General features: G+C 43.6%; 1 protein-coding gene across 1 annotated transcript in view; it reads right to left on the bottom strand.

The window, feature by feature from the left end:
- The window catches only part of CEP41 (centrosomal protein 41), a 230407-nt gene that overhangs the window by 4340 nt on the left and 206672 nt on the right, over positions 1 to 19395 (bottom strand). Inside the window, exons 9-10 of the mRNA XM_053716382.1 lie at positions 10805 to 10919; positions 10223 to 10432 (exon numbers count right to left, since the gene is read on the bottom strand). Coding sequence (XP_053572357.1) covers positions 10223 to 10432; positions 10805 to 10919 — 325 coding nt within the window. The remainder of the gene's footprint in view (positions 1 to 10222; positions 10433 to 10804; positions 10920 to 19395) is intronic.

The following is a 19395-nucleotide window of genomic DNA, read 5'->3' as shown; positions in this document are numbered from 1 at the left end:
TCCTGAGTCCACGATCCCTGAGCCTTCAGGGAATTCCAGACTGCACCCCAACCTAGAAGGCTGGCATCTGTTATTACCTTTGGACAGATGGACCCGAGATAGCCACCAGAGAAGAGAATCTCTGGTCTCTTGATCCAGATTTAGCAGAGGGGACAAATCTGTGTAATCCCCATTCCACTGACTGAACATGCATAATTGCAGCGGTCTGAGATGTAGGCGCACAAATGGCACTATGTCCATCGCCGCTACCATTAAGCCGATCACTTCCATGCACTGAGCCACCGAAGGGCGCAGAATGTAGTGAAGAACACGGCAGGAATTTAGAAGCTTTGATAACCTGGACTCCGTCAGGTAAATTTTCATTTATACAGAATCTATCAGAGTTCCTAGGAAGGAAACCCTTGTGAGGGGTGATAGAGAACTCTTTCCCTCGTTCATTTCCACCCATGCGACCTCAGAAATGCCAACACTATGTCCGTATGAGATTTGGCAATTTGGAAGTTTGACGCCTGTATCAGGATGTCGTCTAGATAAGGGGCCACTGCTATGCCCCGTGGTCTTAGGACCACCAGAAGAGACCCCAGAACCTTTGTAAAAATTCTTGGGGCTGTAGCTAACCCGAAGGGAAGAGCCACAAACTGGTAATGCCTGTCTAGAAAGGCAAACCTTAGGAACCAATGATGATCTTTGTGAATCGGTATGTGAAGGTAAGCATCCTTCAAATCCACTGTGGTCATGTACTGACCCTCCTGGATCATAGGTAGGATTGTCCGAATAGTTTCCATTCTGAACAATGGAACTCTGAGGAATTTGTTTGAGATCTTTAGATCCAAAATTGGTCTGAAGGTTCCCTCTTTTTTGGGAACCACAAACAGATTTGAATAAAATCCCTGTCCTTGTTCCATCTGTGGAACTGGATGGATCACTCCCATTATTAGGAGGTCTTGCACACAGCGTAAGAATGCCTCTTTCTTTATCTGGTTTACAGATAATCTCGAAAGGTGAAATCTCCCTTGTGGGGGGGAAGCTTTGAAGTCCAGAAGATATCCCTGAGATATGATCTCCAACGCCCAGGGATCCTGAACATCTCTTGCCCACGCCTGGGCGAAGAGAGAAAGTCTGCACCCTACTAGATCCGTTGCTGGATAGGGGGCCGTTCCTTCATGCTGTCTTAGAGGCAGCAGCAGGCTTTCTGGCCTGCTTGTCTTTGCTCCAGGCCTGGTTAGATTTCCAGGCCGGCTTGGATTGCGCAAAAGTTCCCTCTTGTTTTGTAGCAGAGGAAGTTGATGCTGCACCTGCCTTGAAGTTTCGAAAGGCACGAAAAACAGAATTTATGTTTACCTGATAAATTACTTTCTCCAACGGTGTGTCCGGTCCACGGCGTCATCCTTACTTGTGGGATATTCTCTTCCCCAACAGGAAATGGCAAAGAGCCCAGCAAAGCTGGTCACATGATCCCTCCTAGGCTCCGCCTTCCCCAGTCATTCGACCGACGTAAAGGAGGAATATTTGCATAGGAGAAATCATATGATACCGTGGTGACTGTAGTTAGAGAAAATAAATTATCAGACCTGATTAAAAAACCAGGGCGGGCCGTGGACCGGACACACCGTTGGAGAAAGTAATTTATCAGGTAAACATAAATTCTGTTTTCTCCAACATAGGTGTGTCCGGTCCACGGCGTCATCCTTACTTGTGGGAACCAATACCAAAGCTTTAGGACACGGATGAAGGGAGGGAGCAAATCAGGTCACCTAGATGGAAGGCACCACGGCTTGCAAAACCTTTCTCCCAAAAATAGCCTCAGAAGAAGCAAAAGTATCAAATTTGTAAAATTTAGTAAAAGTGTGCAGTGAAGACCAAGTCGCTGCCTTACATATCTGATCAACAGAAGCCTCGTTCTTGAAGGCCCATGTGGAAGCCACAGCCCTAGTGGAATGAGCTGTGATTCTTTCAGGAGGCTGCCGTCCGGCAGTCTCGTAAGCCAATCTGATGATGCTTTTAAGCCAAAAGGAGAGAGAGGTAGAAGTTGCTTTTTGACCTCTCCTTTTACCAGAATAAACAACAAACAAGGAAGATGTTTGTCTAAAATCCTTTGTAGCATCTAAATAGAATTTTAAAGCACGAACTACATCCAAATTGTGCAACAAACCTTCCTTCTTTGAAACTGGATTCGGACACAAAGAAGGCACGACTATCTCCTGGTTAATGTTTTTGTTAGAAACAACTTTCGGAAGAAAACCAGGTTTAGTACGCAAAACCACCTTATCTGCATGGAACACCAGATAAGGAGGAGAACACTGCAGAGCAGATAATTCTGAAACTCTTCTAGCAGAAGAAATTGCAACCAAAAACAAAACTTTCCAAGATAATAACTTAATATCAACGGAATGTAAGGGTTCAAACGGAACCCCCTGAAGAACTGAAAGAACTAAATTGAGACTCCAAGGAGGAGTCAAAGGTTTGTAAACAGGCTTGATTCTAACCAGAGCCTGAACAAAGGCTTGAACATCTGGCACAGCTGCCAGCTTTTTGTGAAGTAACACAGATAAGGCAGAAATCTGTCCCTTCAAAGAACTTGCAGATAATCCTTTCTCCAAACCTTCTTGAAGAAAGGATAGAATCTTAGGAATTTTTATCTTGTCCCAAGGGAATCCTTTAGATTCACACCAACAGATATATTTTTTCCATATTTTGTGGTAGATTTTTCTAGTTACAGGCTTTCTGGCCTGAACAAGAGTATCAATGACAGAATCTGAGAACCCTCGCTTTGATAAGATCAAGCGTTCAATCTCCAGGCAGTCAGTTGGAGTGAGACCAGATTCGGATGTTTGAACGGACCTTGAACAAGAAGGTCCCGTCTCAAAGGTAGCTTCCATGGTGGAGCCGATGACATATTCACCAGGTCTGCATACCAAGTCCTGCGTGGCCACGCAGGAGCTATCAAGATCACCGATGCCCTCTCCTGATTGATCCTGGCTACCAGCCTGGGGATGAGAGGAAACGGCGGGAATACATAAGCTAGTTTGAAGGTCCAAGGTGCTACTAGTGCATCTACTAGAGTCGCCTTGGGATCCCTGGATCTGGACCCGTAGCAAGGAACCTTGAAGTTCTGACGAGAGGCCATCAGATCCATGTCTGGAATGCCCCACAACTGAGTAATTTGGGCAAAGATTTCCGGATGGAGTTCCCACTCCCCCGGATGAAATGTCTGACGACTCAGAAAATCCGCTTCCCAATTTTCCACTCCTGGGATGTGGATTGCAGACAAGTGGCAGGAGTGAGTCTCCGCCCATTGAATGATTTTGGTCACTTCTTCCATCGCCAGGGAACTCCTTGTTCCCCCCTGATGGTTGATGTACGCAACAGTCGTCATGTTGTCTGATTGAAACCGTATGAATTTGGCCTTTGCTAGCTGAGGCCAAGCCTTGAGAGCATTGAATATCGCTCTCAGTTCCAGAATATTTATCGGGAGAAGAGATTCTTCCCGAGACCAAAGACCCTGAGCTTTCAGGGGTCCCCAGACCGCGCCCCAGCCCACCAGACTGGCGTCGGTCGTGACAATGACCCACTCTGGTCTGCGGAAGCTCATCCCCTGTGACAGGTTGTCCAGGGACAGCCACCAACGGAGTGAATCTCTGGTCCTCTGATCTACTTGTATCGTCGGAGACAAGTCTGTATAATCCCCATTCCACTGACTGAGCATGCACAGTTGTAATGGTCTTAGATGAATTCGCGCAAAAGGAACTATGTCCATTGCCGCTACCATCAAACCTATTACTTCCATGCACTGCGCTATGGAAGGAAGAGGAACAGAATGAAGTACTTGACAAGAGTTTAGAAGTTTTGATTTTCTGGCCTCTGTCAGAAAAATCCTCATTTCTAAGGAGTCTATTATTGTTCCCAAGAAGGGAACCCTTGTTGACGGAGATAGAGAACTTTTTTCTACGTTCACTTTCCACCCGTGAGATCTGAGAAAGGCCAGGACAATGTCCGTGTGAGCCTTTGCTTGTGGAATGGACGACGCTTGAATCAGAATGTCGTCCAAGTAAGGTACTACTGCAATGCCCCTTGGTCTTAGCACCGCTAGAAGGGACCCTAGTACCTTTGTGAAAATTCTTGGAGCAGTGGCTAATCCGAACGGAAGTGCCACAAACTGGTAATGCTTGTCCAGGAATGCGAACCTTAGGAACCGATGATGTTCCTTGTGGATAGGAATATGTAGATACGCATCCTTTAAATCCACCGTGGTCATGAATTGACCTTCCTGGATGGAAGGAAGAATTGTTCGAATGGTTTCCATTTTGAACGATGGAACCTTGAGAAACTTGTTTAGGATCTTGAGATCTAAGATTGGTCTGAATGTTCCCTCTTTTTGGGAACTACGAACAGATTGGAGTAGAACCCCATCCCTTGTTCTCCTAATGGAACAGGATGAATCACTCCCATTTTTAACAGGTCTTCTACACAATGTAAGAATGCCTGTTTTTTTATGTGGTCGGAAGACAATTGAGACCTGTGGAACCTCCCCCTTGGGGGAAGCCCCTTGAATTCCAGAAGATAACCTTGGGAGACTATTTCTAGCGCCCAAGGATCCAGAACATCTCTTGCCCAAGCCTGAGCGAAGAGAGAAAGTCTGCCCCCCACCAGATCCGGTCCCGGATCGGGGGCCAACATCTCATGCTGTCTTGGTAGCAGTGGCAGGTTTCTTGGCCTGCTTTCCTTTGTTCCAGCCTTGCATTGGCCTCCAGGCTGGTTTGGCTTGAGAAGTATTACCCTCTTGCTTAGAGGACGTAGCACTTGGGGCTGGTCCGTTTCTGCGAAAGGGACGAAAATTAGGTTTATTTTTGGCCTTGAAAGACCTATCCTGAGGAAGGGCGTGGCCTTTGCCCCCAGTGATATCAGAAATAATCTCTTTCAAGTCAGGGCCAAACAGCGTTTTCCCCTTGAAAGGAATGTTAAGCAATTTGTTCTTGGAAGACGCATCCGCTGACCAAGATTTTAGCCAAAGCGCTCTGCGCGCCACAATAGCAAACCCAGAATTTTTCGCCGCTAATCTAGCCAATTGCAAAGTGGCGTCTAGGGTGAAAGAGTTAGCCAATTTGAGAGCATGAATTCTGTCCAAAATCTCCTCATAAGAAGAATCTTTATTGAGCGCCTTTTCTAGTTCATCGAACCAGAAACACGCTGCTGTAGTGACAGGAACAATGCATGAAATTGGTTGTAGAAGGTAACCTTGCTGAACAAACATCTTTTTAAGCAAACCCTCTAATTTTTTATCCATAGGATCTTTGAAAGCACAACTATCTTCTATGGGTATAGTGGTGCGTTTGTTTAGAGTAGAAACCGCCCCCTCGACCTTGGGGACTGTCTGCCATAAGTCCTTTCTGGGGTCGACCATAGGAAACAATTTCTTAAATATAGGGGGAGGGACGAAAGGTATGCCGGGCCTTTCCCATTCTTTATTTACAATGTCCGCCACCCGCTTGGGTATAGGAAAAGCTTCGGGGGGCCCCGGGACCTCTAGGAACTTGTCCATTTTACATAATTTCTCTGGAATGACCAAATTCTCACAATCATCCAAAGTAGATAACACCTCCTTAAGCAGGGCGCGGAGATGTTCCAATTTAAATTTAAATGTAATCACATCAGGTTCAGCTTGTTGAGAAATTTTCCCTGAATCTGAAATTTCTCCCTCAGACAAAACCTCCCTGGCCCCCTCAGACTGGTGTAGGGGCACTTCAGAACCAATATCATCAGCGTCCTCATGCTCTTCAGTATTTTCTAAAACAGAGCAGTCGCGCTTTCGCTGATAAGTGGGCATTTTGGCTAAAATGTTTTTGATAGAATTATCCATTACAGCCGTTAATTGTTGCATAGTAAGGAGTATTGGCACACTAGATGTACTAGGGGCCTCCTGTGTGGGCAAGACTGGTGTAGACGAAGGAGGGGATGATGCAGTACCATGCTTACTCCCCTCACTTGAGGAATCATCTTGGGCATCATTTTCTCTAAATTTTGTGTCACATAAATCACATCTATTTAAATGAGAAGGAACCTTGGCTTCCCCACATACAGAACACAGTCTATCTGGTAGTTCAGACATGTTAAACAGGCATAAACTTGATAACAAAGTACAAAAAACGTTTTAAAATAAAACCGTTACTGTCACTTTAAATTTTAAACTGAACACACTTTATTACTGCAAATGTGAAAAAGTATGAAGGAATTGTTCAAAATTCACCAAAATTTCACCACAGTGTCTTAAAGCCTTAAAAGTATTGCACACCAAATTTGAAAGCTTTAACTCTTAAAATAACGGAACCGGAGCCGTTTTTATATTTAACCCCTTTACAGTCCCTGGTATCTGCTTTGCTGAGACCCAACCAAGCCCAAAGGGGAATACGATACCAAATGACGCCTTCAGAAAGTCTTTTCTGTGTATCAGAGCTCCTCACACATGCATCTGCATGTCATGCTTCCTAAAAACAAGTGCGCAATAGAGGCGCGAAAATGAGGCTCTGCCTATGATTAGGGAAAGCCCCTAGAGGATAAGGTGTCCAATACAGTGCCTGCCGGTTATTTTACATAATTCCCAAGAATAAAATAATTCCTCAAAGCTATGAAGTATAAAATATGTTTATATATCAATCGTTTTAGCCCAGAAAATGTCTACAGTCTTAAAAGCCCTTGTGAAGCCCTTTTTTTCTTATGTAATAAAAATGGCTTACCGGATCCCATAGGGAAAATGACAGCTTCCAGCATTACATCGTCTTGTTAGAAATGTGTCATACCTCAAGCAGCAAAAGTCTGCTCACTGTTTCCCCCAACTGAAGTTAATTCCTCTCAACAGTCCTGTGTGGAAACAGCCATCGATTTTAGTAACGGTTGCTAAAATCATTTTCCTCTTACAAACAGAAATCTTCATCACCTTTCTGTTTCAGAGTAAATAGTACATACCAGCACTATTTTAAAATAACAAACTCTTGATTGAAGAATAAAAACTACATTTAAACACCAAAAAACTCTAAGCCATCTCCGTGGAGATGTTGCCTGTACAACGGCAAAGAGAATGACTGGGGAAGGCGGAGCCTAGGAGGGATCATGTGACCAGCTTTGCTGGGCTCTTTGCCATTTCCTGTTGGGGAAGAGAATATCCCACAAGTAAGGATGACGCCGTGGACCGGACACACCTATGTTGGAGAAATTAGACTGTTTGTCCCTTGATTTGGCCCTGTCCTGAGGAAGGGTATGACCCTTACCTCCAGTAATGTCAGCAATAATTTCCTTCAAACCAGGCCCGAATAGGGTCTGCCCCTTGAAGGGAATGTTAAGTAATTTAGACTTTGAAGTCACGTCAGCTGACCAAGATTTAAGCCATAGCGCCCTACGCTCCTGGATGGCGAATCCAGAATTCTTAGCCGTTAGTTTAGTCAAATGAACAATGGCATCAGAAACAAAAGAATTAGCTAGCTTAAGTGTTCTAAGCTTGTCAAGTATTTCAGTCAATGGAGTAGATGTCTGAAAGGCCTCTTCCAGAGACTCAAACCAGAACGCCGCAGCAGCAGTGACAGGAGCAATGCATGCAAGGGGCTGCAGGATAAAACCTTGTTGAATAAAAATTTTCTTAAGGTAACCTTCTAATTTTTTATCCATTGGATCTGAAAAAGCACAACTGTCCTCGACAGGGATAGTGGTACACTTTGCTAAAGTAAAAACTGCTCCCTCCACCTTAGGGACCGTCTGCCATAAGTCCCGTGTGGTGGCGTCTATTGGAAACATTTTTCTAAAAATAGGAGGGGGGGAAAACGGCACACCAGGTCTGTCCCACTCCTTAGTAATAATTTCTGTAAACCTTTTAGGTATTGGAAAAACGTCAGTACACACCGGCACCGCGTAGTATTTATCCAGTCTACACAATTTCTCTGGCACTGCAATTGTGTCACAGTCATTCAGAGCAGCTAAAACCTCTCCAAGCAGCACCCGGAGGTTCTCAAGCTTAAATTTAAAAGTAGACATATCTGAATCAGGTTTCCCCGAGTCAGAGACGTCACCCACAGACTGAAGCTCTTCCTCAGCTTCTGCATATTGTGACGCAGTATTAGACATGGGCCTTAAAACATCTGCGCGCTCTGTATTACGTCTAACCCCAGAGCTATCGCGCTTTCCTCTGAATTCAGGCAGTCTGGCTAATACCGCTGACAGGGTATTATCCATGATTGCCGCCATGTCCTGCAAAGTAATCGCTATGGGCGTCTTTGATGTACTTGGCGCCATTTTAGCGCGAGTCCCTTGAGCGTGAGTCAAAGGGTCCGACACGTGGGGAGAGTTAGTCGGCATAACTTCCCCCTCGTCAGAATCCTCTGGTGATAATTCTTTTAAAGATAACAGCTGATCTTTATTGTTTAAAGTGAAATCAATACATTTAGTACACATTCTCCTATGGGGTTCCACCATGGCTTTTAAACATAATGAACAAGGAGTTTCCTCTATGTCAGACATGTTTATACAGACTAGCAATGAGACTAGCAAGCTTGGAAAACACTTTAAATCAAGTTAACAAGCAATATAAAAAAAACGTTACTGTGCCTTTAAGAGAAACAAATTTTGCCAAAATTTGAAACAGTGAAAAAAGGCAGTTAAACTAACAAAAATTTTACAGTGTATGTAACAAGTTAGCAGAGCATTGCACCCACTTGCAAATGGATGATTAACCCCTTAATACAAAAAACAGATTAACAAAACGAAAAATATGTTTTTAAACAGTCATAACAACTGCCACAGCTCCTACTTTTGAAGCCTTTTGAGCCCTTCAGAGATGTCCTATAGCATGCAGGGGACTGCTGAGGGAAGCTGAATGTCACAGTTTGTAATTTTAACTGCACCAACTGTAACTTTTATACTATAACAGTGGAAAGCCTCAGGAAACTGTTACTAGGCAAAAATAAAGCCAGCCATGTGGAAAAAACTAGGCCCCAATAAGTTTTATCACCAAAGCATATATAAAAATGATTAAACATGCCAGCAAACGTTTTATATTGCACATTAATCAGAGTATATACCTCTGATAGCAAGCCTGATACTAGTCGCTATTAAATCACTGTATTTAGGCTTTAACTTACATTAATCCGGTATCAGCAGCATTTTCTAGCAAATTCCATCCCTAGAAGAACTTAACTGCACATACCTTATTGCAGGATACCCTGCACGCAATTCTCCCTCTGAAGTTACCTCACTCCTCAGACATATGTGAGAACGGCAGTGGATCTTAGTTACTTCTGCTAAGATCATAGAAAAACGCAGGCAGATTCTTCTTCTAAATGCTGCCTGAGATAAAATAGTACACTCCGGTACCATTTAAAAACAATAAACTTTTGATTGAAGAAAAAACTAACTATATTTTACCACTTTCCTCTAACTACCTCCAGCTATGTTGAGAGCTTGCAAGAGAATAACTGGGTATGGAAGTTAGGGGAGGAGCTATATAGCAGCTCTGCTGTGGGTGATCCTCTTGCAACTTCCTGTTGGGAAGGAGAATATCCCACAAGTAATGGATGATCCGTGGACTGGATACACCTAACAAGAGAAAACATACACTCTCGTATAACACACACACCACCAACACACTCTCCTACAACACACACAAGTCGAGACCCAGTAATGAGTCCTAACCTGCGGTTTGAAGAACCCTGATCAAAACTCTAATGCTTGGACATTATGTCTATCTCCACAGATCAGTACTGTACATCAACCAAGATAGTTAAAAGACTATCAACAAAGACTTTAAGGTACTTTACCTTTAAAGATGAAGTTTTTACCTCTGTCTTCTGCGATAAGAAGTGCACAGATTTTAAAACCATAAAGTTGTATATATATATATATATATATATATATATATATATATATATATATATATATACACATATATACACACACACACACACATATATATGTTAAAACAGGTTATAAAGTCCAGGACCATGTGCCATATATACATATCCATTAACACATTATAAGATAAAAGTATGAAGGTAGAGGCCCAGTAGGACTTTTAAAAAGTAAAGCCACAAAATGGTATTGGCCTAACATAAGTCTTTCAAAGCTAAAAGATTTTCCCAGGAGAGAGGACATATGGCCGTAATGATTTGATCACAAAAAGGGCAGTTTTAAAGTGTATTAAATGTAAACAGGATATATGCAAACAAAATGACACAGAACTTACTCATGGAGTCTTTAGGCATAAGCATTTTCTCCAGCTGCTGTTCGATCTGCTGCAGTTCCTGAGTAGAGAATCTCCACCGGTTCTCAGCAGGAAAGGCGGGTTCTCTTGGCGTTGTCCGTTTACGAGGCTGGGCAGGCTGCATCAGGCAGGTGACAGGAAACGTACCAGTTGTCAGCCCTTCTGGAAATTTCTGTGCAATGACTTTCAATCCTATATAGAACAATCACGATATCATAGCAACTTACACATTGGCAGTGCCAAAAATAAATCCTGATGCTGGCAATGACATTTTATTTATTATACAAATAGCTAAATCACTGGTTTTCAAACCTGTCCGCAGGCCTCCCTAACGGGCCAGATTTTCAGGATTACTGTGTGTGAGAGAAGATAAAATAACCATGGTTACTAATCAGCTGATTAGTTCACCTATGCTCTACTTCAGATTTCCTCAAAATCTGACAAAAATGTGTGCCACAAGTTAAAGGGACATTAAATACATTTCATGCACCTCCTTACACTGAGTGGGGTCTCTTTTTAAAAAAAACAAAACAAAACAGTAATATTCACATGAAGAATTCTCACCTCCAGATAACATGAAGAGATTTTCAAATCCGCGCTCACACATGGTGGTGGCTGCCTGGGAAGCGATCCGCTCATCTTCATCATACAGAATAATGATTTTGCCGTGAGCATTTTTCTGTGTTGAGCTGCTTAAGGACCATAGTGAATTCTCTGTAATACAAGTCTACACAGGTCTATGGGTCACCAATAACTATTACTTTAGTGCTCTGGTCTGATGTATCTGACAACAAATATGTACCAGTGCGTTACAGCACAGTCAAATATGTGCCAATGCGTTACAGCACAGTCAAATATGTGCCAGTGCGTTACAGCACAGTCAAATATGTGCCCAATGGGTTGCAGCACAGTCAAATATGTGCCAATGCATTACAGCACAGTCAAATATGTGCCAATGCGTAACTTACAGCACAGTCAAATATGTGCAAATGCGTAACTTACAGCACAGTCAAAAATGTGCCAATGCGTTACATTACAGTACAGTCAGATATGTACCAATGCGTTACAGTACAGTTAAATATGTGCCCAATGCGTTACAGTACAAATATGTTGCAATGTGTTACAGTACAAATATTTGCCAATGCGTTACAGTACAGTCAGATAACAAAATATGCTTACCTGATAATTTCATTTCCATCGAGGGAAGGAGAATCCACGGCTTCATTCATTACTATTGGGAATTAAGAACCTGGCCACCAGGAGGAGGCAAAGACACCCCAGCCAAAGGCTTAAATACCTCCCACCCTTCCCTAATCCGCTAGTCATTCTGCTGAGGGAACCAGGAACAGTAGGAGAAATATCAGGGTATAAATGGTGCCAGAAGATGATGAAATTTAGGTCCGCCCAACGGAGATACAGGCGGGAGCCGTGGACTCTCCTCCCCTCGATGGAAATTAAATTATCAGGTAAGCATAATTTAGGTTTTCCCTCTAAAGGGGAGGAGAGTCCACGGCTTCATTCATTACTATTGGGAACAAATACCCAAGCTTTAGAGGACACTGAATGAAACCGGGAGGGTAAAAGGCGGACCCTAATCTGAGGGCACCACAGCCTGCAAAACCTTTCTCCCAAAAACAGCTTCCATAGAAGGAAAAACGTCAAATTTGTAAAACCTTGTAAAAGTGTGTAAGGAGGACCAGGTAGCCGCCTTACAAATCTGCTCCATAGAGGCCTCATTAAAGCCACAGCTCTAGTGGAATGAGCCGTGATCCTCTGAAGGAGGCTTATGTCTCTTAAGCCAAGCGAATCAAGATCATCAACCAAAAAGACAAAGAGCCGTGATCCTCTGGAGGAGGCTTATGTCTCTTAAGCCAAGCGAATCAAGCTCCTCAACCAAAAAAGACAAAGAAGTAGTAGAGGCCTTTTTGCCCCTTGCGCTTCACAGAATACACCACAAAAAGAGAATAGACTGTCTGAAATCCTTTGCAGCCTGAAGATAGAACTTACAGGTTATGAAGTAACCTCTCCTTAGAAGAAGTAGGGTTAGGACACAAAGAAGGAATTTCCTGATTGATGTTACAGTTAGACACCACCTTGGGTTGAAACCCCAACCCAGTGCGAAGTACAGCCTTATCCGCATGAAATGCCAGATAAGAAGGATCACTTTGCAAGGCAGCTAGTTCAGATACTCTGTGTGCTGATGCAATAGCCAACAGGAAGAGAACCTTCCAGGACAGAATCTTAATGTCTAAGGAATGCATAGGTTCAAACGGAACCCTCTGCAAAACCCGAAGGACTAAGTTTAAGCTCCAAGGTGGAGCCGACTGTCTAAAGACAGGCCTGATCCTAGACAGAGCCTGAACAAAAGATTGGATGACAGGGAGCTCAACGAGTCTCCTATGCAATAAAACTGATAATGCCGAAATCTGTCCCTTTAAGGAACTAGCGGCAAGACCCTTCTCCAAACCATCTTGGAGAAAGGATAGAATCCTGTATAACTTCACCTTATGCCAAGGATATCCATGCTTCTCACACCAGGACAAGCAAGTCCTCCACACCTTATGGTAGATGCGACGAGTGACTGGCTTCCTTGCCTGAATTAGGGTATCACATTTTCAGAAAATCCTCTCTTGGCTAAGACTAGGCATTCAATCTCCACGCAGTCAGCCTCAGAGAATCTAGATTTCGATGTTGAAAGGGGCCCTGTTCCAGCAGGTCTCTGCGACAGGGCAACCTCCATGGCGGAGAGGATGACATCCCCACCAGATCCGCAAACCACGTCCTCCGTGGCCACAAAGGAGCAATCAGTATGGCTGAGGAATGCTCCTGTTTGATGTGTGCCACTACATGAGGTAGAAGTGGTAACGGTGGAAAAATGTAAGCTAGGCTGAATCCCCAAGGAACCACTAAGGCATCTATCAGCTCTGCCTGAGGATCCCTGGACCTCGACCTGTATCAAGGTAGCTTGTAATTGAGTCTGGACGCCATTAGATTTATCTCCGGTGTACCCCATCTGAAACAATTCTCCACAAACACCTTGGGGTGACGAGACCATTCCCGCGGATGGAAGGATTGCCTGCTGAGAAAGTCCGCTTCCCAGTTGTCCACACCTGGAATGTGAATTGCTGAGAGCGAGCAGTTGTGGGACTCCGTCCACTCCAGAATCCAAGAGACCTCCCTCATCATGAGGAGGCTCCTCGTACCCCCTTGATGGTTGATGTAAGCCACCGAGGTAATGTTGTCGGTTTGGAATCTGATGAAACCGACCAACCTCAGAGAAGGCCATGCCTCCAGAGCATTGTAAATTGCTCGCAGTTCCAGGATGTTGATCGGAAGGAGAGACTCCTCCCTGGACCACTTTCCTTGTGCCATCCTGGCACCCCAAACAGCTCCCCATCCCATCAGACTGGCGTCCGTGGTCACAATCTCCCAGGACGGTCTCAAGAAGGATGTCCCCATGGACAGTTGCTCCGGACAAATTCACCAAGAGAGGGAGTTCCGAGCAAACCATGGATATCAGCTGTGATAGATCTGAATGATCAACGTTCCATTGTCTCAACTTGCACAATTGAACAGGTCTGAGATGGAACCTGGCGAATGGGATGACATCTATGCTTGAAACCATGAGACCTATCACCTCCATACATTCAGCCACCGATGGGCTTGTGGAGGACTGAAGGGCAAGACAGGTGGAGGCAAGCTTCCTGCGTTGCTGATCTATGAGAAATATCTTCATGGACAGAGTCTATTATCGTGCCCAGGAACTCCACCCTGTTGCTGGGAACCAGGGAACTCTTTCCTGAGTTGATCTTCCAACTGTGAGATTGGAGCAGAAGGAGAAGAGCCCTCGAATGATCCTCTGCGAGGCTGAGCGACGGCGCCTGAACTAGGATGCCGTCCAGGTAAGGTGCCACCGCAATGCCCCTTGATCTGGCCACTGCAAGCAGCGCCCCCCAGAACCTTTGTGAAGACTCTCAGGGCCGTCGCCAGAGCAAAGAAAAGGGCCACAAACTGGAAGTGTTGGTCCAGAAACGCAAATCTTAGGAACCTGAAGTGGATTGGCACATGAAGGTAAGCATCCTTCAAGTTTACAGTTGTCATGAACTGTCCCTCTTGAACTAGGGGCAGAATAGATAGATTTTGAACAATGGAACACTCAGAAACTTGTTTAAACACGTTAGGTCCAGAATCGGGCAGAACGTGGCCTCCTTCTTTGGAACCACAAAAAGGTTGGAATAGTACCCTAGACCCCTTTCTGCTAGGGGTACTGGTATGATAACCCCGAGAGAGGCAAGATCTCTCACACACTCTAGAAAGACCTCTCTTCTCTGGTCTTAAAGACAGGTTTGACAGGAGGAATCTGTCCTCGGGCGGATGGGATCTGAACCCTATCCTGTAACCCTGGGAGACAACTTCTAGAACCCAAGGGTCCTGAACGTCCTGCAACCATGTGTCTAAGAATAGAGATAATCTGCCCCCTACATGATCTGGAGACTGTTCGGGGGCCGCCCCTTCATGACGATTTCGTCTCAGTGGGCTTCTTGCTTTGCTTAGACTTGTTCCAAGATTGAGCCGGCTTCCAAGATCCCTTGGACTAGTCCGCTTTCGCGGTGGGTTGCTGGCACTGGTCCTTGTCTGCATGAAAGGGATGAAAAGTAGATCCCTTAGGCTTAGCCTTCTTATCTTGCGGTAGGAAAGCTTCCTTGCCCCCGTAACCGTGGATATGATCGAATCCAACCCTGGACCGAACAGGATCTTCCCTTGAAAGGCAAGGACAACACCCTTGACTTAGAGGTCATGTCCGCAGACCAAGATTTTAGCCACAGAGCCCTTTGTGCTAAAACAGAAAAACCTGACACCTTAGCATTCAGGCGAATAATTTGCATATTGGCATCAAAGATTAAAGAATTGGCAACCTTCAGCGCCTTAATCTTCTCCTCTCTTAATCTTCTCCCTCTCGACCATTTCACACAGGGATTCACACCAACATGTCGCAGCCCCAGACCCAGAAGGTGAGTTCTCAGAAAAGACAACACTGTGTCTGTGTGAGATTTTGTCAGATGATATGTTGACACCTGAATCAGAATATCGACCAGATAAGGCGCCACCGCTATCCCTTGCGGTCTGAGAACCGCCAAAAGAGACCCTAGAACCTTTGTGAAGATTCTGGGTGCTGTGGCCAACCCGAAAGCAAGAGCCACGAACTGATAATGTTTGTCCAAGAAGGCAAACCTTAGAAACCGATGATGATCTTTGTGGATTGGAATATGAAGGTAAGCATCCTTCAAATCCACAGTAGTCATAAATTGACCCTCCTGGATCATTGGCAAAATCGTTCGAATTGTCTTCATCTTGAATGATGGAACTCTTAGAAATTTGTTTAGACACTTGAGGTCCAAAATGGGTCTGAACGTTCCCTCTTTTTTGGTGACCACAAATAGGTTTGAGTAAAACCCCTGTTCCTGTTCCAATCTTGGAACGGTACAGATTACTCCCATAGTAAAAAGGTCTTTTACGGGGAGAACTTCCGGGCGGCGGCCATGATAGGTCACTAAATTGTTAGCTCCTGCAGGGCTCTTGGCTAATCTGTCAAAAATCAACTTTTGTCTTTACCATCCCTTAGTCATTCTGACCATATGTGGTACTACTACAGGAGCCCATCATTTCAAAGTAAATATCCAATTTGAGGACAGCTACAATTGACCGGAGCATTTCTGAGGCTAGGCCTCACAACCAACCCCCCGGCGGTGCGCCTTAGGGCCGCTATCGTTAAGGAGTACTGATAGAGTACTGATCCTACATACGCTAAAAGGGGAGATACCTACAACGCATACCAGATGGAGCCTAATGAGGTAATTCTGCTTGGGAAGATCGCTGACCTGTTGAATGATCACTTCATGAGGCTGGAGAGTGCATTTACTGCAGCTTGGGGTGCTAGTGGAAATAAGGCCAATCGGAGCAATGTGGACCCGGAATACACACCACTATCTCAGATGATACCCAACAAGGAAAATGAGAAGCCCTCTGTTAAAATGCAGGTCGTGATGCCTCAGGCGGAAGACCGCTATTTACCTACACAATCTGGGCGCCCTGCGAGGATAGATGCGACGTGTCAAATAACGCCAGCACAGTCAGTAGTCGCTCCAAGCTTTGCTCCCGTTAAGGCTCCAAACCTGCTTGACCAAAAGAGCCAAAAAGACTGCTACAGCACCTCACTGTCGGCTCCGCCAATACTACAGATTGTTATGCCGCCAATGGAAGATGTTCAGCAGACATCCTGGGTGGCTTTTTGCATGGCCACAATTTTAACTCACTATGAAAACGTCTTGTGGGATAATCTTAAATTCGGACTGAACAGCCTGTGGATGTATAGACCAGCGCATTTGGGGTCTTATCATAGCCCTTTATTCCCCTATCCATGCATGAGTGAGGTGAGGTCTGGTGTGGGTTAATAATCAACATACGATTGGACTGTGGGGATGAACAGTATATCTTTTATATATAGACTTTTAACCCCATAACTTTTTGTTTTCATAATTTTTGACCACACTTAGTAATTGTCCTGTGACAGGGGTTTAGCAGTTTTGATATGCACAATTTTCACAGTATCTGCCCCTTTTTTTTTTTTTTTTTTTTTTTTTTACTGCTCTCTAGCCAGCGATATGCATTAGCAGTTAAAGCGAAGAGAAAAGAAAAGAGAGCACACTACATATCTTTATCATAAATGCAACTAATTGGGGGCTGTATTTACTCCTGGTATATGCCTAATATAAGAACTAAATGTGAGCCTATTGTGGACACATACAGAGCAAATATATTTGTTTTCACTCATTTAGAAATAATAATTTCATTCCAATATCTTCTTAGTGCAGCTCACTGAGATTTATATCCATGTGTGGTAAATGTATAATATAAGATTTCAATGTTGACTTATTGTGTATCTATACAGGGCAAATTGTCTTCACCCATATAGAAACAATGATTCTACCTCAGAAATTATTTCATTTCTTCCAGCTCTCCTTATGAGGGCCCATTTATTGTTTCCAACTGTGGCGCTTTGTGGTCTTATTGTATGCGGCCGATATGGCGAGACTATGAGCACATAGAGGAATATGAAAGTGTTTTTATTTATGTGCACTAGAATGTGATAACTGCCTTACTAATAATCTTAATATTGATACTTCACTCCACTCCTAGAACAGACAGTGAAGCCTATGCTTAGGGCCTCCCTACCTCATTTTAGCTGGACATGCCCCTTTAGTAGTTATAGCATTTACCATACAACACTCATGCCATACTAATAAATGAATACTCTCCAGAGATTAACCTAGGCTTTTTGCCGAATGCTTACATATATTTACAGGTTCATATAGTAACTGCAGATTCAGACTACTACCCACAGCCATATATAGAGATATGCTCCCAATAGTTGGATCCATCTGGTGTAATAACACAATTTAATGGATAATTTTCTTCTCCCCCTCCATTTTAACTCTAATTATGCAACTAACTAACTAATAAAATAAAATCTGAGGTCCAATCTACGAGATCCATAAGTGGTCTCTTCTATACCAGACAGCTCTCTGTAAATGTTAGTATCCTATAAGGTGTGGGGTCCAAGAGAGGCCTCCTAAATAGAACTGAGGGCTTAGTTTTCCTTATTGGCATGTTTTTTTTCCTTTTCTTAAAATGTTCTCACTTTTACAGCAAACCTTTAACTTACTCTTTTTACGCCATATACTCAGAAGATATTGCTCCCTACATATACACTTTTAATATGCAATTTGGGTTTTTTCATCTTTGTTATAAAAGTTATTGTTTATTACATATGCTTTATTGAACATGTGATTCATAGGATGTACCGTGTTACAAGCATCCTTGGAGTGCAATTGTATAATGCTGTAAAACCTATTTTGTTTGCCAAAAATTTTACCTCAATAAAAAAAAAAAAAAAAAAAAAAAAGGTCTTTTACACAGCGTAAAAACGCCTCTCTCTTTATCTGGTTTGCAGATAATTTTGAAAGATGAACACTCCCTCTTGGGAGAAAATCTTTGAATTCCAATTGATAACCGTGGGTCACTATTTCTAGTGCCCAGGAATCCTGAACATCTCTTGCTAAAGCCTGAGCAAAGAAAGAAAGTCTGCCCCCTACTAGATCCGGTCCCGGATCGAGGGCCACCCCTTCATGCTGTCTTAGGACCAGCAGTGTTTTTTTTTGGATTGTTTAACCTTATTCCAATTCTGATTGGGTCTCCAGACTGACTTAGATTGGGAAAAATTCCCTTCCTGCTTTGTGTTAGAAGCGGGGGGTCCTCCTTTAAAGTTCCGAAAGGAACGAAAATTATTCTGTTTACCCCTCATTTTAACCAACCTATCCTGAGGTAGGACATGGCCCTTACCTCCTGTAATATCAGAAATGATCTCCTTCAATTCTGGCCCAAAAAGGGTCTTACCTTTAAAGGGAATAGCTAAAAGCTTATGTTTTGATGACACATCAGCAGACCAAGATTTCTAAAATAGCAAATCCTGCATTTTTTGCCGCTAATTTAGCAATTTGAAAAGCAGCATCAGTAAAAAAAAGAATTAGCTAGCTTAAGAGCCTTAATTCTATCTAGAATGTCATCTAATGGAGTCTCAACCTTAAGAGACTCTTCTAGAGCCTCAAACCAAAAAGCTGCTGCAGTAGTTACTGGAACAATGCAAGCCATGGTTGTAAAAGAAATCCCTGATTAACAAATAATTTCTTTAGTAGACCCTCTAATTTCTTATCCATAGGGTCCTTGAAAGCACAACTATCCTCAATGGGTATAGTAGTACGCTTAGCTAGGGAAGATATAACTCCCTCTACCTTAGGGACCGTTTGCCATGAGTCCCGAATGGTATCTGATATAGGAAACATTTTCTTAAAATTAGGAGAGGGAGAAAACAGTATACCTGGTTTATCCCATTCCTTACTAATAATTTCCGAAATTCTCTTAGGAACCGGAAAAACATCAGTGTAAGTAGGAACAAATATTTATCCATTTTACACAATTTCTCTGGAGGAATCACAATAGGATCACAATCCTCCAGAGTCGCTAAAACCTCCCTGCAACAGGCGGAGGTGTTCAAGCTTAAATTTAAATGACATAGCATCCGAATCTGTCTGAGGCAA

The sequence above is a fragment of the Bombina bombina genome, chromosome 6 (assembly GCF_027579735.1).
Source record: "Bombina bombina isolate aBomBom1 chromosome 6, aBomBom1.pri, whole genome shotgun sequence".
NCBI classification, from domain to species: domain Eukaryota; kingdom Metazoa; phylum Chordata; class Amphibia; order Anura; family Bombinatoridae; genus Bombina; species Bombina bombina.
This window is presented reverse-complemented; position numbering and strand designations above follow the sequence as displayed.